General features: G+C 41.2%; 1 protein-coding gene across 7 annotated transcripts in view; it reads right to left on the bottom strand.

The window, feature by feature from the left end:
• The window catches only part of GLI3 (GLI family zinc finger 3), a 311,030-nt gene extending 292,472 nt beyond the window's left edge, over positions 1-18,558 (bottom strand). For 3 of the 7 annotated variants that reach the window (XM_081147981.1, XM_081147983.1, XM_081147984.1), the window contains exons 1-2: positions 17,607-18,145; positions 3,988-4,152 (exon numbers count right to left, since the gene is read on the bottom strand). In XM_081147981.1, coding sequence (XP_081004107.1) covers positions 3,988-4,111 — 124 coding nt within the window. In that variant the 5' untranslated portion in view covers positions 4,112-4,152; positions 17,607-18,145. Of the gene's footprint in view, positions 1-3,987; positions 4,153-17,606; positions 18,147-18,381 lie in introns of those variants that run through there. The other 4 variants (XM_081147982.1, XM_081147987.1, XM_081147986.1 and 1 more) reach the window with 4 other exon arrangements.
• Positions 18,559-22,666: the final 4,108 nt, after the last annotated feature.

The raw sequence follows: 22,666 nt of genomic DNA, 5'->3' as shown, positions 1-22,666 counted from the left end.
TATGTAAAAGACACCATTTTAGATTCCAAAAATGATCACTTAATCACAATCATGTTTAACAAACATTCAGAAAACTAAATGTTTCTCCTTTGTCATTTATGCTTAATAAATAGTAACGCTTAAAAACTGTGGCACGTGAATCACACATTATGGTTCCTGAGTAAGAGTAGTGAATGCTTTATATACAAAAATCAAATTTGCCTTGTTTTTTTCCCCATACAAGATTTAGAACACAGTTTTTAATTTGTGTTAAAGTTCAGTGTTAAGAGGCAAACGCTTACTTAAAATGCTGTTCAAGGTTCTTGAACCATACATTTTGGTTGTTATCTGTTTAAACAAAACTATATGAATGTTATTCTAGTAGATACTCAGTTGAGGAAAGAAAGAAAAAAGATCTGTAAGGACATGCAGTGGAATGTGCATGGTTTGGCTGGAAAGCTCACAATCAGGTACAAATTACAGCACAATAATGGCTGGAAAGTTAATTAAGTCAACCTAACACAGCACTAATAACAAAACTTTTTTTTTTTAAATATATCTTTATTGATTTCAGAGAGAGGAAAGGAGAGGGAGAGAGAGAGAAAGAGAGAAACATCAATGATGAGAGAGTCATTGATCGGCTGCCTCCTGCAGGCCCCGGACTGGGGATAGAGCCCGCAACCCGGGCGTGTGCCCTGACCAGGAATCGAACCCCAATAGCCTGGATCCTAGATCAATGCTCAACCGCTGAGACACACCCGGCCGGGCACAAAACATTTTTGTTTGTTGTATTTTAATCATGAAATTGTGGACAGGAGAGAAAATACATCTACTACATTCTTTTGATTCTTGGTGCTGAACTAATTGTCAATTGTTCATTTACAAATTTCTGAATTTCAGAGCTTTGTAAAGGAGGCAGAAGAAACCCCCGGAAACAGTAGTAACCGGTACTACCTACTATAGGATCCAAAGGATTTTAACTTCCTTTTTGTGAATTGCCTTATTACCAAAATCCAAGCACTTCTGAAATGTTTGTAGGAAAAAAAAAAGAGAAAGAAAGGGAGACGGAGACAGAACAGATGGATGGACCGATGACCATGGCAATGACAACCACCAGCCAGCACACACACAGTGTGCCAACCTTTGAAAGGCCCCACCCATGAGCTCTAAAACCCAAGTGGGGCACAGGACCAAAGCCCACATACTAGCTATATGATCACTTCAGAGTGCAGAGGAAAGTGTGCAGCTAGGTAGAAGCCGGCAGAACAAACAAAAAGCTGGGCCATCCCACCCCCTGAGCATGATTCTTGAGCTGTAAAGAAACTCTGAACTAGTTCGATGAAACCTGCATAGGATTCAGTTAAAAAGGTCATTATCATAATTAGCATTGCTTACCGAAAGCAATCACCAAGAAAGGTTTATATTCCTTTGTTTTACTTTTCCCATCATTAATTTTTTATGCTGGTTTTCCTGGAATTTTCCAGTAACATTCCATTCCATGCTTAAAAACAACACTTCTATTTTTCTTTTATTTGGATGGGGTCTTTATGTTATCCCAATATAAAAAGTAGTAAATCCTTTAGAAGAAACAGGAACACTGAAAAAATGATGAGAATTATCAGGATTTCTAGGACAGCTATCATTTATGCATGCGCCCTGCAAACATGACTAATGAGCATCTGCCCCCAAAAGGGACAGTTTTTATACCCATTTAGGAGGGCATGTGTGCTTCAAGGACACAGGTTGCTCAAGGAGGGAAGCCACTGGCATTTCATTTAGAAATCAGTTCTGTGGTTATTTCAGACCATAGGAATAACTTTGTAAAACATGAATGCTCCTTCTTTGGCTAATGTTCTTGAAGAGTTTCCTGCCTGCCACAGGCCTGTTAGGTTTCTTCTGTTCTTAGTCACCCTAAATGGGTTCATAAGGGCAACCCATGGTCAAAGAGTGGCTGAAGACCAAGGCAGCAGCACCAAACTCCTCCTGAGCATGTGTGTGGGTATGGGAGTGGCAGACGCAGCAGCCCCTTCACGAGAACACACCACTCTTGTTACTCTGCTGAAATTCACAGAAAGAACAGTGGTTCATAGAAGCTGCCCAACTCACACTCATTCTCACCTCTTCTTTCACACACATCCACATCCCTCATGCACATTCACACTCACACACATAAGCTACAAAGGAAACCAAAAGTTGATGTTCCACGTAATGCACAGAAAGTGCTAATTCCTATAAAAGTACTATTAAAATTACCAAATAAGTAACACTGCATGTACTAATTCTACTTCTGAAATAAGTTTGTCTTTTAAAAATTCCAGGGGGGAAAAAAAACAAGGGCCCGGCCGGGAGTGGCTCAGCGGTTGAGCATCGACCTAGGATCCAGGAGATTGCAGCTCAATTCCCGGTCAGGGCACATGCCTGGGTTGCGGGCTCGATCCCTAGTTGGAGTGTATAGGAGGCAGCCGATCAATGACTCTCTCGTCATTGATGTTTCTATCTCTCTCTCATTCTCCCTTCCTCTCTCTGAGACCAATAAAGATATATTTAAAAAAAATAAACAAAATAAATAAACAAAGGTCACATGATTTTTAAAGGAGAAATTATGCCTTCTATAACCACATTGGAAGAATAATAAAAATATGTGGCCCAATTAAAATAGTTCTAGTTCTGACTTCAAACACCAAAAATAAAGGGAGAAATATAGATATATATTTCATATGTATGTAAAGTAAATTCATTATTTTAATGAAGACATAAATATATCTCCCTAAGAATCAATTCAAAACAGGACTCATTAGCCAGCAGGTTTAACACCAGCCAGCCCCTCCCCTCACCCAGTCAAGCAATCAATGCACCCTGGTGACATCCAGGAAGGACACCTGACAAACACATACTTGCCATGGACAAGGATTGCCACAGAGAGGGACAAGCACCTCAGAATGTTAGCTAAAGCAGGACAGGAAGGTGCAGCTTTTTTACTGGATTTCTGCCCTTAGAGTCTACAGTTCTGCGCTGCAGTTACCTTCCAAGGCAGATTCTGACTCTCCAATTGTATGTAAAAAATTATAAATCAACCTAGTAAAATCTTTCTTGGAATAAATAAAACATAAGCCCACTGGGAAGGAGGTAGCAGGTTAACTCATGCAAATCAGTTTGCCCAGATATGCAGTGTTCAGGCAAGGGAGAACAGGGCAACCAGGGCATGTGGAAAAGTAGAGTGCAATTCGGGGAGGCCAGGGTGGTTATTAACTCTACAGTCTGCAAAGGCAAAAATGGACCACAAGGGTAAATGCAGGGAAAGAAAGTAAAGGTTACCACTGGCCTATACAGGCTGTTTTTTCCAGAAGGGGCTCTGGAATTCATTTTCAATGTTCCACGCTTGACTTGAAATGCCTCTTAACACTTTGTTTAGACTGTTAAAATAGCTTATAGAAACAGTGACTCTGTTATCTCTGAACACAAATTAAGTAAATTAAATTTTTATAAGCCAACAGTAAGACCTGTATCTCAGATAGTAATGTTACCTTGAGGTTCAACCATTAACAACTTCTAAACTCCTTTAAAGTGGATTGACTACTTGGAGTTGGGGGTAGGGAAATCCTGTCACTAATTTTGACAAGGCAACTTTTGTGTGTCTTTTGTAATAAATAAGTTTTTTGACTAGTGTAGACTTTCCAAGTGCAATGAAAAGGATTTTGAACTCCTGCCAGACCAATCAAAATGATTTCCAAAATGCCAAAACAGGAACTTTCTGTAATAAATAACCTATCACATATACATCTCAAATTAGAAAATTATAAAGAAAACGTGTTGTTTTGGTATCAAAATAGGGATTACAAAAGCCTGTCCATCCCACACCCCCCCACACACACACTTCACCTCCATTTGCTGTCTTTAGCCCTTATAGAAACAACACTGGTCCAGGTGCAGATACTCAATTCACAAGGAATGCAGAGAACATAAAAATGACTGTAGAGTTGGCTGCTGGTAATCCCTAAGGCGGCTTACCATTGGAAGTAGTGCTGGAGGCCACGGCTTTCTCACTGACATCTGTTCGAGTGGAGCATTTTACTACAGAATTCTCAACTTTTTTCTTCTCAGTGGTCAGGGAGCTGTGGGACTGGGCCTCCATGATGCCTTCTCATTACTTCAGCTCTCTGGCATCAGGAACACCTAAATAACAACAACTTCAAATAAGAGTGGGAAACATCTCACTCAAAAGCCCACTTTCCCTCTCACCTGAAGAGGTACCTACCGCATTAGCAAATTCAAAATGTGGTTATGCCTTCCTTATGTTTCCTTGCAAAAAATGCATCAAAGTTTTATTAACAAGCCAGTCAAATTCTGTCTGCACATGCAAAAGGAGAACAGAGGGCAATGTCCATAATGTGGGACTTTCCCCAAATTCCTACTGGGCATTTGTTATTAAAAAGTCTAAGTATCTCAATTTACAGCTGTGTTTATAGTGTGAAACCCAAGTGTCACATTATTCTTTTAAGCCACATCTACAAATGTCTCTTCAGGTGGCCGAATTTTATAGGAAGGCGCATTAGGACAACTTTCCAAGCAGGGGAAGGTTTTCAATTAATTAGATGTGTTAAAGAACATGCAACAATTTCTCAAATCCAAGCCCTACTCAAATTTCAGAGGATAATTTGGGTCAAGAAGCCAGTGATTTTTGCTTCCCCTCACTGAAATACCTGAATTGCAATATGCCTCTTAATGCTAATTTATTAGGTAAATCATATTCTTTAAGCTTTCTTAAAACATCAGACCATTTCAATTCATTTTAGTTATATTTTTTAAACAAAGGTAACAGAACAACACACTCTCGATCCCACAGAAAGTCAAAAGACTGCCAACAGAAAAGACTGGAACCACTTAAGAAATATTAAAACTCAGCTAAAGGCAAGTTCAGTTAGTCGGCCTTTTTCACTGGCTTCATTCATGTGATAAATCACCCTAACTCATCATTCATCAACTTTCACTCAACTTGATGTCAAGTTCTTTTTTTTGCAGTCACGATCTACACCTACAAAGAATACAAGAAAAGATGACGGGTACCCTCTCTAGAATGTTTTCTTCCAGCTACCTAGATTGTAACACTCATGGTGGGCATTTCTTCAGTTGAGTCATCTGCTTCTTTTCTACATTTAGCAGACAACGCCACCATGGTCAATCAAAACTATTAGTGAAATAAAATAAGCAACTGCTTAACCAATGAAAAGAGTTAAAATACCAGATGAAATATTTTAGTAATCCTTAACTCAGATTTGCAAGGGAACTGCAAATTCTTTATTGTACAAGAAATTTGGAATTCAAGTAACCAGAAAAGTTTAAAACCTAGAGGCCGCATAGCACTGTAGCACCAGCTTTTCCACTAACTCCATTTCTTTTCCTTGATTATCCAGTGTCATTCACTGTAAAACACACAAGTTATTTAAGAATAGCATTTCTGGAATAAAAAAAGGAAAAAAAGAAGCACGAAGTTAAATTTACATATCAACTGTAAGATCCACTGCAAATTCAGAAATAGCCCTCAAAAAGCCCTGTCAAAGTACAACAGTGTGAAGGAGCTCAGAATTTCCTTTCACAGGGCTGCCACCCTGCACAAGTCCAGGGTGAGGCCTTGTTACTGGCTACCTGAATGGAGTTGTTCAGTGCCTGTTTTTTCATGTCACATGACAGAATCACACAGTGGGACTTAACCTTGGGAATAAGGGATGCAGTCCTCTTTAAGAATATGTTAAAAGTTATGGATCCTCTCCCTACAAGAATATCCTTAAACACAAAAGTGTACACTTAATTTCAGAGGGAACATGGACCCTCCAAACTTTTCCATGAATCCAGATAAAGAACCCTTGAAGGATAAAATTTTCGATGGCCCCTTCTAGCTCTAACAAATTCTTTAATTTTTTAACACTCCCCCCAAATGGATTTAAATATCATCTTTAAAGTATTCCACAAGAACAATTCATCCGCAGCCATAGCACTGTTTCTTTGAGTATATAAAAGCCACTTGAATCTGCCCTGCTGTAATGCTTGTGAAACATTCAGATTTCCAGGTCCAATCCCTGATATCTCAGAGTGGCACCAGGGAACCTGCATTGTAACCAGCACTAGTGATTATGAGGCTCACTAAAGCTTGCAGACAACTGCTCTACACATTTTTGTTCACTGCTATGTACCCAGTGCAATAGGTACCCATTGAAGTCTTGGCTGACTGGGTAAACTAAAGAATGAACTGCACCCCAACTGAATTCCAACAGCCTGCATGAGTCTAGCCCAACACCCATCACAAGGATGAACTCTTCATCTGGAATCTTTGCTGAAAGTCCATCCTCCCCCCTCCAGACAGTAAGCTCCATGAAGACAAGCCCTTGGGCTATCTTCCCAGCACCTCATACCCCTGAGAATGTGTACTGAGTTAATAAAAGATCTAGTGATGACCCCATGACCTAGATGGTTCTGCAGTGTCTTGAGTCTTAAATGCCACTGGTTTAACTACATATCTTTTATCTAGTGTTTCTTTGAGAACTGGCAAATTACATAAAAACTAAAAATTTTAACAAGAATATTAATTAATCAAAACAGTCTATTCTCAATCATTTTGGATAAACAGGCATTTATTATAATTTTTTCCCTCAAAACACACAGTTTTATTGGTTGAATATGAATGGAGTTTACTAAATTCAAACTGCAAACAAAAACAAGCCAATGGACCAGAAAAACCCATGAAGAGATAGGATTCCTGATAAGAAGTCAGCCTCTTCCTTAGTAGACAGAGCTAATTAGTAGACAGTGAGGAGACAAGTCATCAAAAGTTCCTTGACAAATTTGTTTTTTGGATTTGTTGGTTTTTACCCCAAGCAAAGGCCTTCATTTTAACAAAGCAATAAACCCTCCAAATACTCATCACCACAGAGAGGGGCTCAAGTGAGAAGAGGTAAAGCCCCAGGCACTGACTGAAATCACGCTAATTAACGGTCCCAGAGAATACTAATTCCTATCCTCCACCCCTCCTTTGAAATAGATTTTTTAAAAACAGGCCCCTTAGTCACTCAAGAGTCTACCTTCTTCTATTTTGACGACTTATTTTTTATCTCATTAGTAACTAATTATTTAAAAGTGTGGCTTGTGTTTCAAACAAGGCTATAAAAATGGCAACTTGCCAAGGCAGACATCTGCTTCCTGTATATCCCTATAAATTTTATCAGTTTATTTTACTGACAAAATCACAACTTTGTCCCTGTCAGTTACAAAGGAGAAAGTTTTAACATTCAAGACTCTCACACCTCATCAACACTCTGCACCAAAAGTTAGTGAGCAGAAAAGAGAATCTGCGTATAGCTGTGGTGGTGTTTTTTGTGTTTTTTTCATAGAATTACTAAGCCAAGTTGAGAAACTAAGTCCTGAGTTGATACACAAAAGCCTGAGGTATAGAAGTGGCCTGTAAAAATTCCTGATGAAATCCTAAAACATACATAATTGGGAAAATAGCCCACAGTACTACTTTTAAAACCTGGAATTTCCTAAACAATAAAGTACAACTTATTTAGAACATGATGATGAAGGAAAACATTTGTTCTGCTTCACTTCAAAGATTTTCCTGAGGGAAACCCAAAAGTTTTTTAGATGTGAATGAAATGAGACCTTTTTCTAATCACGTTTCCTTTTCTTACAACTCCACACTCTTCTCCTTCAACTCCTTTCACCACTGAAACATTACATGAAAGATTTGCTGGCATGCTCCTTGACTTTTTATGCTGCTGGGGGGGGGGGGGGGGGCGGCTGTAGCTAATAGTTGGGTCCCAAAAGCTCCAGAATTAAAAAAACAAAAAACTGCAACTAAGGAAAACTGTGCTAACAGTGTATGCCTGCTAAAGCCTCGAGTCTCATAGGTAAATGAAAGGATCAAGAGTCCTTACAGAAAGCAGCCGTGGCTTTTCCCCACTCAGCTTTCCCAGTACCTTTTGTAATTTCCTTAAGGCCTAAACCCTGGGCACAATGAATTCCAAAGCCAATTTTAAATCCTATCCCTCTCCCATTAGCAACCTGCCCGCAGGTGGGTCTTTTCTGTCTAAATTATAAATCTGAACTTGCTTCACCCGCCTGCAAAATAAGGCATCTAAAGCCATCGGGTGCCACTCAGCAGCAACATTTACCAAATTCGAGAATTCTTGTAGGGACCTTTCACACAAAAAGCCTAACGTGGCACCCTCTCTTTAGAGTTGCCACTATGGCTGCAATGGGAAGAAAAAAGAAAACACCCCCGCACAGAAACTTTTATCTTTGCAAATAAGTCAATTTGGCATCATGATTTTTCTTAAGCTGTGGGGCTGGGTCGTTTCATCTGAGCGCTGGCCCTCAGCGTGTCCACGCCCGCTCCCTGCACGTGCCGTCCCTCATCCGGCTCCAGCGTCGGGTCTTCACGCCCTGACCACTGCGCCGCCACCGCTGCCTGCCCTCCGGGTCTCGCGGTCGTGGTCCGGGCCGGGCGTCCAGGCCGCAGGGTCCTGAAGCTCCGAGCCGCCGCGTCTCTGTTCCTTGCCAGGCCGTGGGCAAGCACTGGCGGCGGCGTAGGCCCCTCGCCCAGCGCGAGCGAGCACAGGTCTGACTCCTCTGAAACTGCTGGGTGTCGGGGCCCCGCGGGCGCTCCCAGCATTCCTGCAGCGGTCTTCCCGAAATTGCAAATCCCAGCAGAACAATCGGAACCCCGCAGGGCCTCTGGGGCCAAAGAAACGCCCCTTAGCACTTTCATCACGCTGGTAGTCGACTCTACGGGAATATTCTAATTAGGGCCCGGCAGCATTTCCAACGGACAGTTATCCGTGGAAGCTCTGCTTTCATTCGTACGGCTGTTTACCAGCTGAATACAGAGGTGCAACTTTCCAAATACTTTGCAATGCAGCAACACCCAGTCCTGCGAGCTGCACTACAAGAAAACACTGGGAGCCCTGGAAGTCTTCAGGAAACCAGCGGGTGCGTGCTTCCCTCACTAAACTTGTAACTCATCGTCCACTAACCAGGCTCCCAAATACTTTCTTCATTAGCTGCCCTAAGTAGATTCAGGTGTTATGAATGGGTAAGGCACAGACACATCCCATTGCCTCTCAGGGAGGGAGGCCCTCAGCGGAGTTTCAAAGTTCAACCTTAATCATGAGGTTTTTGGTAGTAAACAGAAAGAATGAAAAAATCAAAATTCTGGAAACGTACAGAAATCAGACTTTCCCCTTGCAGGTCTCTGCAGTGAAACTTGGGATCACATGGAAGCAGGATTTCTTTATCCTGCTTTAAAATTTTAAGAGAAAGCATCAGTACTAGAACCAACATTTAAAATAAATGTTTGAACTGTATTAAACGACTACCTAATCTAAGGTGGATGAAACCGTGATTATTTATAAATGATAATTCATCCTTTGTGAACAGCAGACTACTTAATTTATTTCCCTAATCTAGTTGGTTTATTTTTAAGTTGCCTGAATTTGGGCAAAATCTGTTTGATTTTTTCTTAATGTATTTAAAGATTTAAAACAACTAAGTTAAAAGTCTGATTAGTGGTAACCTGATCAGTTTCTGATAGGTTAAAACAGCTACTGCGAATGAGGGATCAGAAAATGAAGGCATTCGGGTAAGCAGAGCAGAGCTTTTAACAGCACAGTGATTAAGCCTTAAGAAATTATTCTGTGCAATTTAGGGAACTGTTGTTGCTCAAGTGGAATAAGGCCTTCCTTGAAAGAAATTACTTTTCCTTACGTGGCTGTACGTTTATAAGCTGAATGTATTAACACTTTAAAAATCCAGAAGGCATCAGCCTGTGAAAGGATTTGAGGGGCCTCCTCTGTATCACTGAGGAATGACATTTCTCTCATAGTTTATTACTACAGATTTGCTGCTACTTTAGGATACTGCTCTTGGAGAAACCATTCAGGTAAAATTTCTATTAGACAGTTATACCTTCCTATAGCATTAAGACTCAGTTCTTTGAAGAGAGAATTTTTTTAAAAAAATCAAAAAGCACAAAATGTTGATTTTAACTTTTGATTAATTCTGAAAGTGAGAAATAGTCTGAGTTTCAATGAACAAAATTTAGGGAATTTAAAACATTTCCGTGGATTTCATACATTTATGTAGTTAATCTTTTATAGATGTCTAGTGTGGTTGATGTTTCCTTCTGCTCAAAATATATTTCTGAACTGAAAATCAATTAGATATGCATAAGATCTGTAACACACCAACAGTTCCTAAGATTCTAAGGCTTCCTCTCCCTTCCCTATCTGTATTGCCTTTCATTTCTGAAGGAAATGAAGCTCAACATCCTAAGTTCTTAATGAAATCGTAATCGCTTTTTAACTGTAGTATTTTTTAAAGTACAATTATTTTCCTTTACATATGATTTTTTTTCCATAATCAGGAAAGCCTAAAGCCTTACTTGCAAATAAGAAAGTCACTATTTTGTTCAAGTGGTCTTTGGTAGCCTAATGAGTTCCCCAAATCTGTTACATTTTGTTTTCAATCTTTCCTACATTCTGAAGCTCTTAATCTCTGATAAGCAGTATTCACAATCGATACCCAAATGGAATTACTTGAAGGGGAAATAATTACCTGGTTATGGGTTAAGTGAATTTGGTTTTAGTAAATTAACTACATCAAAACTTTTAAGAAACCCATATATTGAACTTCTACCACTGAAAAGCGTATTTGACACGAAGTAATCGTCGTTATTACAATTAAAATGAAAAATTACATTTGTATGCCAGTTTTACTTTTCTGCTATGTGTAATTAAAAAAGATTATCAGCTACTCTCTCTCTGCTGCCAATATTACTTTATGAGAAACATTTGGAGGGAGTATAAGGTCTCTATTTAATAGTTGTTACCATTTCTGAGTTTTGCTAAACTGTAAAACACCAGTCCAGTGTACTTTGGTTAGGCTTAACAGGAAGCACCATGCACAGCAGGTGCCATTAACAAATGAACAATAACATGGAGCAAGCTGGCATCCCTACTTTCTTAAGGTTTACTGGAGACAATCCTCAGACAGAAAATTAGATCTACGTCAGTTATCACTCTATAGACCAGCTATGCTCATGAAAATTGTGTTTCCTTTAAACTCACAAAAATCACAAAAACATCATGAATGATCAGATGTGTCCCTTGTCTCATTTCACTGAGTTTTACAGGAATTAAAAGTTTTCACACATTTTCAGAAGGGAAAAAAACTAAAATTAAAAATTATTCATATAGAATTTCGTAACTTTTGGTTCCTAGAATCATGTTCTTCTTTACAATCAAGCTTAACGGGGTAGAGTGAATATTCTATGAATAGTAATTTAATTTTAAACCATGACAAATATTAGACCAGTACTTACTGGGTATTAAAATCAACTAAAGATATCCCAACGATATTAATATATTATTTTGTGAAGTACTAGTCATCATACTTTATCCTCCCAACTTTTAAACTTGTGATTCTTTAACCTTAGTTGCAAATTAAAAAGCAAATTTTCAAAATTTAAAAATTTTAAATCAAGTCTTATTCAGTGAAAAATTACTTCCAGGTCCACTAAGCCTATAAACTTTGCTTACTCAAAGACAGAATTCTTCAGCTTCCTTTTTTCACCCCTCCCCCAATCCTGCACAAAAATGCCAATGTAAACTATACCAAACTGCACACCCTCCCAATGAAACACTTTGGCATGCAATTTCATTTGAACAGCCAGAAGCTCAAACAGCAGATGTTGTCCTGAAGTGGCGTGGCCTGGTCCACACTTCTGGCCACTCCATTCAGGTTTCCATATATTTTAGTTCATTAAGACTTCATGCTTAAGCTGCTCGCTGAGGTTTCTCTACACACAGATAATTCTCTTTTTTTGTTTGTTTGTTTTTTTGTGGGGTTTTTTTTTTTACAGATAACTCTCTTGAAACTAAATTATTCTTTTTAAAAATATCACAAAATGAAGTCAATAATAGGGTTAACTGCCTCATTCCTTCACTACTGCAATTTGAAAGTTATCGTTTATCTAAATTGTGAGTTTTCCATCTCTTTTTGTAAAAATGAATAGTTTATCATGTAAAGCACTCTGGAAAATCGTTAGGTGTTTTATGTAATCTTCAAAAAAAGTCAAAGTAGCTAATGCTAAAAATTTCCACATGAAAATTAGCAAATAAGATGTCACAATGCATTCTGAAGATATTTCAGTAAACAGATTTAATAAAATTACACTTATCTCCCATTATTTACTTTAATTTGTGGCATAAAAATTATTCAAATGTACAGTCAAATGCTTATGTTTAAAACACTCCTCCTCTCTCTCTCTCACAGAGACACACACACACATAGTGTCACCCACCCTGTCCCCCAAAAAAGAAAAGAACCACTAGCTGTTTCAAGCCAGCAATCAATCCAATTTACTGCAGGTACAATTTATATGTACAGTCCATGCCACGACAAAATCACAGTGTGATGCCAACAGGGCCCTTAAGAAAGTTTTCCCCTAAATCTCTGGAAAGGAGCTTTAAAAGAAAGCAAGGATTACAGTCAGCTAGAAGGTAGGGAGGGGACTTACCTCAAACCCAGCCAAGCGGAAATCAGAGCAGTAATTCTACAAGTCAACAGAGTACACTTTCAAAGCTATAATAGTGTGAAGAAGTGCTGGGCAGCATGGCCTGAAGGCAGCACTAATACACTGATGACTAATGGCTGGGCTGGGGCAGACAATGAATTTGGGGATTGAAAACTAACAGAAACCATGCAGTATTTGACAAATGGGCTTTCACAATTTCATTCATTGAATAACCTTTAAGCACAAAATTGGCTCCAGTTCTCTTGGGAATTACATGGCATGTTGTTGGACGATGATGTAAGTATTTTCTTTTTTTAATTATGACTCCTATGCAAAATGTAAAAGCACCGTATATAAGGACACAACTATACCTACTACAGATGAAGATGTGGAGCTCAATACAATATTGCCTTTCAGGAGGTGCTGAAATGTTCCAATGCCACCTTATTAACTATGTATTGGCTTGTTCATTCACTTTCTTTAGAGAGCCATAGATTTTCTGAAACATTTTGTCCCGCTGAAATATACACACACAGAACAAAAATACTTTCACATTAAAAAATAATAATTAAAAGTGATTATGAGTAGCAAAAAAATGTGGCACTAAAATATGGTGCGTTCATAATTATAAGTGGAAAAAGGCTAATTTTAAGGGGCTAGGAAAAGGTAAAGCACCTTAAGACAACTGCAGCCCCATGTAACATTTGCAATAAAATTCACTTACAAATATATTTAACATCTAATTTCTTTCAAACAGCTCCCCTCCCTCATCCCAGTGTAACTAGCCCTTCAATTTAAAAATAATAATTTCAGCAATTTTTAAAGAAAGAATGAAATATTTCAAGTGTCTCTAAATTAACAAGCACCACTTACTCCAGACAGCATTGCCTTTAGCAGCTCCTAAAAACTTAAGAAACGGATCTTAAAACAGGAAGCTTAGTGAGCTCATAAAACTGTTGTTGGAGCCAGGAACACATAGCATATTTAATCTGCAAACTGTGAGAGTCTACAGTGATTTCAGCAAGATCTGAGGGATGCCCTTAAGGTTTGCTGGGATCTGGGATTAGGGGGTTGATAAGAACCTCTGCTGCCCATGGACATGTTTTTCTTCTGCAGTTAAACACAAATGCATAGAGACACTTGACTGCTGCTTGGCGTTACTGCTCAAGTTATATAAAAGCTTGCAGCTCTTTTGCTGTCAATATATCAAAGTTTTTTAAAAAATCATCAAAGTGTGAAATTTCATTTAAAGTCTTCACCGGTCTACAGCTCTATTTCACAGGCCCATCAAATAAGAGTAAAGATGAAAAATACACTGAAAGTACTTGAAAAAGTTTGCAGCAATGCCCCTGCCCTGTTGTTGTTTATTCTGTCTCCGTCTCTTTGCTTTGAAACTAGAACAAATCAATTTTCATCTAGAAAAATGACAACATGAAGTGAAGGGCAGCAACTTCTACTCGACTTTAATTAAAAGACAACCTGAAGGGAATCTTTTGCTTAATAAATTAAATACAGACACATTTCCTCTATATCATTTCGGCATTTTAATTACTTCTTGTATATAACTCGGCAGAAAAATTTTTGACTCTTCCAAAACGAATCAGATTGACTATAGAATATAAGTGCCAGCAAAACTAAAACCTCCTTCAAAGAATTCTTTAGCTGGGGATTTACGACAGTTGCATAAAGAAGAAAAATCTGACTTTTAAGATAATCTACTATAGTCTAAAAGCATTAACATTCCATTACTAAGGTTTTCTTGAGGATTTCATGACTCATTGATTCACTTTTCCTTCAAGACTGTTTCTTCCTAGAACATTACTATCCATATAAGTGAGTGCATGGAACAATGATCACTAAATTGTTTCCTTTCATAAACTCCCAAACCCTATCCTCAAAAAAGGGGGAAAGGAGAATCTTAGTGAGTAGGATACCTTACAGAGAAGAAAGGACCACTAACTGGCTAAGCACAGAAGTCTGAAACTCTTACAGCATGCAGATAATTAAGAAAACTGGTCTAGAAACAAAGGAAAGTTCAACTTTTAGGCTTGGGCATCAAATTGATAAATTAATAACTCTTTCATTAAATAAGTAATGAAATAACTCAACAGAGCCATTTTTCATCAGTACTTATTTTCTCATGTCTGTGTGTAGTTCTCTGCAAACCAGACATCCAATAAAATGTGTTTATACCAGAGTTCATCAAGGAATACAAACACGTTAAAGGTACAAGGAATTAGTAGGTATCCAAGTTGGACCTACTAACCTATTAATAATAATATAACCTATACCTTTTAAAGTGTTTCACAAGACACCTCTCACATTTATTCGACTCATTAAGGCATCTTAAGCCAAAGCTTCCCTAGGCTGACTTTAAGAATTACATACCCTGAAAGGATCTCCCCTTAGGCAGGGAGTTTTTAATTAAATAGCTTTTAGTATAATATAAATTCTCTTCTCTCTGTAAGTATGCTGTTACAACTAATTTATATATTATTTCATGTTTGTTTTAGGTATGACTATAGTCTAACTGGCCAAAGTGTTTGTGTACCAGGTTGTTAAGACCAATATTTCCTAATATAAACAAATTATTTCGGTACTTCACACAGTTTACATTAAGACCAATCACCACTGCCTTAACATATCCCCACAACTGAAATACTATTATGCTTTAGAAAAAAATGAAGAGATTTTTAGGTTATTTCACTACTTTAAAACATAGCATTTTCCTCTTTCAAAATAATCTTGACACATGTAATTAAGAAACTGTCAGACTATTATTAATTTTTAATTTAAAACCTAAATGAAATAATTACAGGAATCAATCAATAAAGCACCTATTTAAATTACAGAGCAATTACATAAATACTCAAAATTAATACTTTAGGCCAATTCTTCACAATTTCAGTCTATTATATGCTAAGACATCAAACAACACAATAAGCATAACATGGAAAGGATGAATAGTCCCTGCCTTAAATAGACTGAAATGAAATCGTTTCAGTTGGCCAAGGCAACCCCCCCCCACCAGCCATGCCCAACCCACTCAAGCTGCAACCCTTTTTAAAAGTTAATTTATTTCCACCAGACACATATCTCAGGGATCTAAAGATCGCCTCATCCAAATTCTGTAAAAAACTCCATGTGGGGGAAAAGCCTAATTATTGTGAATTTCCAGCAAAGTGCTCTGGAAAGACTAACTGGGGAGGAGGAGGAAAGAAAAAGGAAAGCAGAAGGTATTTTTTAGAAGTAATAATACTAGTCGGGCTAATGGCGCTGCCTTGCACAGGGGCCAGCCCTCCATCCCTCTGAGAGGGACCAAAGTTTTGCCACCACAAAATATGCTTCTTGGGATATTGATTTTTTAAGTTGGTTATAAAGAAATTAAAGGCTCATAAAAAACCTTTGGCTCTCCAACTTGCGTGCCTAAAGAAATACAGATAGAAAACCTGCTTAAAGGATGGGAGCATCACCATAGCATCATAACATAAATTAAATGTGGCAGACAGGGACAAATACAGCAGCGCCTGTTTTTTGGATATCCCTCTATGTCCAACTGTTTCTGGGTGGCCCAGCAAGAATTTATTTACCACATGTTTGCTCTTTCTCATTTACCTGTAAATTGCCTGCTTTCCCTTTGAAATCCCAGACGCCTGCCTCCCTCTCCTTTGACCAGAATGGCATATAAACCTCAACTGCCCAATGCCTCCTTGGGTCTCATATCTTATGGCACCCCTGCATATACATCTGTAATAAATTTGGACACATTTTCTCCTGTTAATGTGTCTCATGTTAATTTGATCATTAGCCCAGCTAGAAGAACTTAGAAGGTGGAAGGAAAAATTATTTTGTCTCCAAACCTCTGACTAAAGGGGCTCTTTTACTTGGAGATGTGGACAGTCCATCATTTCAAAACTGAAATGGCAGCTGGAAAATGTGGAACAGCTGGCAAAGAGCTGGGAGAAAATGTTTTACATAAATACATGTACATATAAACTGGCAGAGGGCCATGAGCACTGTACCCAAAGCCAGAATCTATTGGGCACTGCACACCAGGGAGATGTGAAGTTGGAGAATGCCTCCTTAAGCCGTTTTATACAAGGGGTCAGCAAGGGAAACCTGGGTCCAGCCTCTCTAGGGCATCTCCTGAAGCAGGTGCAATCAGGAAGAGGAGCACAAAGTTCAGGGAAGGATAAAAGGTCCGGGTGTGCAGTGGTGCTTTGACATCTGGCAATCTGCTTAAAAGTCGCTTCACAAAGTCTCCAAGTTTGGGGTATTTACTCTCTTCACCACCTCCCGCCCATTTCCCCACCTAACTCAAGAAAGTAACTGTCCCCTGCAGAATGGTTCATACACAACTGTGAAAATGCGGTCTCTTAAGTGAATATCGCAGGGGCCACGGTTATTTACACCCCAGCACTCACTCCCCGCAGCTTCTAACGCTTTTAGTTCTGTTTTCTTTCTTTTTGTGTGTTTGTGATGTTCCTGAAAAGGAAAAGAAGTGAAAGAATTCCAAATCATACACAGATGGTACAACTTTCACTTTTCCTCTATTACAACAGAGGCGCGCCTCTTTCAGGGACCACACCGCTCCCCCGCCCTCGGAAAGAAGGCGCAGGCTAGAGGAAGCCCGGCAGCCGCAAGCCTGGCGCGGACCCGCCGGCTGCCCGCTGCGCCAGGCACCCGAGGACGAAACAGTGCGCAAGCAGGCGCCCGAGCTTTGGGGTCTAACTTAGTTCTCTTTCACCCTTTAGATGGGGAGTGGGGGTGAGGTGCGCCATCGCCACTGCAGTAAACTTCGTCCCCCTCTGGGATGTGCAATTCTCCAGTCCGTCTCCGGATAGCCGAGGAAAGGCAGCTTCAAGGAGGAGGAAGCGAATGAAAGCCTTGCTCTGACGCCTTACCATTGCTCTGTAAAGCTGAGCGCCTTTGACAGCCATTTTCACTTCCTCCCGTTCCCCCAATTGGAGACCCTCTCTGGCCCTGGAAGCGCCCGCGCGGCTGCAGGAGCTGGCTACCCAGTACAGGGCCCTCGAAACAAAGAACTTCGGGCGGGACGTACCTGCGGCAACAGCGGCGGCGGCGGCTGTCAAGTCCCCTAACTTCCCATAGACCCGCGTCCCGGACGCAGGAGGGCGGCTCCAGGCTCCGCGAGGCGCGAACCACTAAGGCTACAGCGAGCGGCGAGGCTGGGAGCAGAGTGCGGACCGCCCGCAAGTGCGGCGGGGGCGGCCGCGGGGAGGACGAGTCAGGGAGGTGAGTGTGCGCGACCGCGAGTGTGCGAGCGCGCCCGTGGAGCTGCCCCTGCCCGTTCCCTCCTGTTCGTGCAGCTCCAGCGTCCGTTTCAGGGATCGTGTAATCCGATCCCTCTGACTCATAGGCCCTGAGTGACAGTTCTGATTTGGTTAACCCACGGGAAGGAGGGAAAAGAGAAAGAAAGCCCCCACTGTATGCCTCTCCCGGCATCCAATCGACTTTCTCGAAGAAGGTCCCATCCAGTCCAGGAGACACCGGCTGGGGAAGGAGCCCCCAGCCCCGGCCCAGGGCAGCCCACTCTACTTAGGCCGTGGAAAAGTTGTCTCTTGGTTCTGCGCGCCCCTCCCAGGAGTTCCCTCCTTCCCTTCTCTCCTCTTCCTCCTCCTCCAACCCGTGCTCCTCCTCCCCCAAGTTTTAACAGATGTTGCGGGACTCTCCCCTCACCCTCGCACTCCTTTTTCCTCCGCCCAAACCCCCGCCCCGTCCCTTTCTTTCTGCCACTCTCTAGCGGGAGGAGCAGCTGGACGCCTGCCGCCGCAGGAGGCGAAGTTTGGAAAACTTAAGAGTGCAGCTCGCCTTACTTTTGCTTTCTCGCTCCTTCCAGGCCGTGCCTTGTCCCCTCACCCGGAGTGGGTTCCTACTACGATGTGGGCGGCACGGCGCCGGTCGAGGGTTGGGGAGAGCCTGGGCGCCCCGAGCCACGCGCGCGCTCCTTCTCCCCTCCGCCTCCCCCGCCTTTCTCCAGTCCTCGCACAGACACATTCAGGCCTGCTCCTCCTCTTCCCCCTCCTTGACCCCGCGCCCGCTCGGCGCGCCGAGGCCCCACCCACTGGGCTAGGGGAAGGGGCCCGGGCCTGATGTCAAGGCCGCCCTCCCAGCCTTTGCTCAAGGGATCCCCTGGAAGCACTCGCCGGCCTCCACCTCAGCACCCCGCGCAAGGGGGGGGGGGGGGCGCGAAAGGGGGGGAGCTTCCTGCCTGCTCTCTTTGCCTCACACCCCGCCTCTACGCTCCCCTTTCTTTTGCGCACAGTTTGTGCCCCATTTATTCTTTTAAAGCCTCCCTAAACACACCCTCACTGGCTCCCCAGTACTTTTACATTTTCCCAGGCCAACCCTGAATCTCCCTCTCATCACCAGAGGATGCTTTTGGAAGCTCAGGGTTTTCCTTTCTGACCGACACATCTGCCCTTGGGGCTAAAATCTGGGAAGTGGGAACTCCCACTACACAGCCTGCTGTCCCCATAGGCCACTTTATAAAGGGCACAAAAACAAAGGCCCGGGGCTTGGAGCCTGCACTCCAACCTGGTGCTTACCCCACCCCCACCGTTTAGCTACAAAATTTCTCTGTCCCTGATTTATTTTCAGCAGCCCATACTAGTAAAAATTATTTTCCTCCTGCCTCAACCAGCCAGCCCACATTTATCTGTTCCCTTTCAGTGTACCAAACCTGGACCCGGAACTTTAAAAAGGAACCACTGGCTCAGTGGTTGAGAGTGCACCTATGAACCAGGAGGTCACTGTTGGATTCCTGGTCAGGGCACATGCGGATGTTCCTGGCTCCCCGACCCCCAGTGGGGGGCATGCAGAAGGCAGAGGATCAATGACTCTCATCATTAATGTTTCTCTCTCCCTTCCTCTCTTTGAAATCAACAAAAACATTTTAAAAAAGAAAAGAAAAGCCCTGTGGCATTCCAAAATCTCTTCTCCTGGGATAAACTGAGTGTCTACCCACCTTCCCTCCTACCCCCCAGCAGTGCTTGGGAGCTCAGGGTGCATTTGTGTTGACCAACTGAGCCTCTTGACTGAAGGAAGAGAGTGGGTGGATGAAAGATTAGCTATTCTGATTTGGAGAGCATTTTTGAGATTCAAATGCTTAACTGGAGAATTTTTTTAACAGAATTGATGGTGGTATTCACTATTTGTTTCCTGGGATTTGTTGCTTATCTCAAAGACAGGTCAAAAGCAGACTCTGACGAGGTTTTACGGTAGAAACAGTGGAGATAAAGTAGGCCTGAAGGTCCTTTTTAGGTATTTATTTCCTCTCTCTACCTCGCCCCTCTAGAAAGAATGAAAGAAAAAGGAAAGGAAGGAGGGAAGGAAAGAAAAGAAACCCACAACTTACTCATTGTACAGAGCAAGGGCCTCAGGATATATGGGTGGTGGTCCCAGCTTCCCGTCACTAACTGCCCTCAAGCCCTGAAGGATTGATTCTCTGAGCCCATCTGTGGGATGGTGATAGGAAAACCAGGCTGCATATCTCCTAGGATTTATATGAGATTCCAACCAGATAATGCATGTGAAAGTGTAAAAGGACACAAATGTGTGAAAATTGTTATTATTCTTTTGAAATTGCAGAGAATTAAAAGCCACTCTTTCCCACATATACTCCTCCAACATCAGCCACAATTTTTTTTGTATTCAAGTACTGTTTCTACCTCAATTATATGAATGCAAATAATACATCCTGATAGCATCCTCTGTTTATCCAATGGCAAAAAGTAAATAAAGACAGCCAATAAATCAACAACTTGAATAAACTAGATATTTTAACTTTTACTTTAAAAAGTCTTTAGCAGATTTTGGAACATGAAGATCTTGATTCTCAGTTTTAGAAAGAGAAGAATAAAGAAAAAAAGAGCCAACCTGTCCTCTTACACCCATTGTGTAAGAAAAGCTAAAAACAAAAGAGGGGAATAATGCTGGCGTCTCCTGTGCATCCCTATTTCATCTTAGATTCTTGGCAGAAACTGACAGCTCTCTCTGTTAGTGGTAAACATATATGTAAGTGGGCACATTTTGCAAATGGCAAAGGAAAAAAACATAGTTTTGCCTTAGTGTGAATTAAATAGTGCCAATCCCTTTTAACACAAGAACTCTTTTCCCCAATGAACTCATATATGGAAACCCAAAACATAAAAGAGAGCTACTCTGGCTGCAGCTGGAGTGGGGTCTCAGAGCCCAGCCCCCCAGCCTTTCTCTTGTCATCCACTCCCTTTTCTACAATGGCTCCTAAGATACCTCTAAAAATCCCAAAGGCACCCTGAAATTCTGTATTGGAACTTATCTTGTAATTATAAAGGGCACTTACAGACTTACAGGACTGAGATTGCCCTTCCTCCATGTGTAAAATCCCACCATTATAGATTCACTTATTGCTATCTCTCATCATTTCTCTTTTCAAATACAAATCTCCTAGGAAATTTTAATATAGTGAATCTTTAAAATGATTAAGCTTATAAGACAGACTCTTTTTTTGCAACAAATTGGATGATATTTGTATTAGTTTCCTAGGGTTGACAAAGTGGGTGGCTTAAAACAACAGAAATCTATTGTCTCACAGTTCTGGAGGCTAGGAAACCAAAACCAAGGGCTCAGTAGGGCCATGATCCCCCTGAAACCTCTGGGGGAAGATCCTCCCTTACCTCTTCCGAACTTCTGGTGGTGTCTGTCAGTCCTTGGAATTTCTTGCCTTGCAGCTGCTTCACTCCAGCTAGACTTCTGTAGTCATATGGCATTCTCCCTTTGTGAATTTCTCCTCTTTCTATACCAGTCATATTGGCTTAGAAACCCACTCTACTCTAGTGTGACCTCGTCTCAATTAAGTATATCAGCAACAATCCTGTTTCCAAATCAGATCATACTCTGAAGTTCCAGAAGTTACAACTTCAACATGTCTTTTTAGGGGGAGATTGGTGGGCGGCGGGGGGGACGACACACCCACAATTCAACTCATAACAACACTGAGATAGAGAATGAGGGATCTGCAATTGAGAGGACAAAGGATGAACCTTAGAACAAACTTCACATGCTCCTCTACATTTTTTTGCTCCATCATGTGTGCTAAATAATGACTCTCTTCACTTACCATTGCAGCTCTTCCATCTCCCTGCAGAGTAGCCCCAATTAATTATTGGGAAATTCCAAGGTGATATTTTATGTGTACCGATAAACTCCCAGCTGCAAGTGACAAAATTCCAACTCAGATTAGCTTAAGTTAAATTTAAAGGGGGGGAAGGGGTGTTTTGTTGACTGAGAAGTCCAGCAATGTGTAGGCAGACTGCAAGCAAAGCAGGATCCAGGGCCTCAAACAGTCCCTGCTGAGTTCTGATTCCATGTTTCAGCTAGTCTTCATTCACACTTTACACAAACTTTCTTTAGGCAACCAAGGAAGATGGTCCGAGGTAGCTGCATTTTACATAATCAACCTGCTGTTTGCATTCCCAGAGAATAATTGCATTGTCTAAGGGGATGCAATATTCCTCTTGCACATGTCCTGTATAAAGCCTAAAATGATAGTCACCATTTTCTTCCCTTTTTGTGCTGCTCCCCTCCTGTAAATGCAGGACTATTACCATTGATTGCTTCAGTTGCCTACTATAGGGCTGCCTATTGGAAGGTCATACACCTTCAGTCTACCATGTTCTTGAGCATCCTCAGTGCTATGAAGTCACAGTGTATCCTACATCTGTTTGGGAGGAAGGATTCTTTTACTCTTTGGAGTTATACTTGATCACTGGCTCTTCATATGTTGGTCCTTATGTATGACTATCTTACCAACTTTTTTTTTGAAAATAGCTCAGATTTGCTTAGCAACATTTCCCTTAAGGATTAGTATCTCTCCTTTGTTTCCAAACTTAAAACAGTGAAGGCTCTTATGATGTAAATTACAAGCATTGCCCAAAAGCCTCACAGTGAAGCTTTTACTTTTGGACCAAACCTATCTGCTGCATGCTTTCTACACTTCTGGTGAGTTATTTCCCAGGAGCCTCCTCTGTCTGGCATGCAGATAGACTCCTTGCTGACAATGTAACCAGCACAGCCAACATTTCAAATGTTTCTGAATTACAGCAGATAACCCATATGATT

The sequence above is a fragment of the Miniopterus schreibersii genome (genome assembly GCF_964146895.1).
Source record: "Miniopterus schreibersii genome assembly, chromosome: 9".
Taxonomy (NCBI): domain Eukaryota; kingdom Metazoa; phylum Chordata; class Mammalia; order Chiroptera; family Miniopteridae; genus Miniopterus; species Miniopterus schreibersii.
The sequence above is the reverse complement of the archived record's forward strand: the minus strand, read 5'-3'. Positions and strand labels throughout refer to the sequence as shown.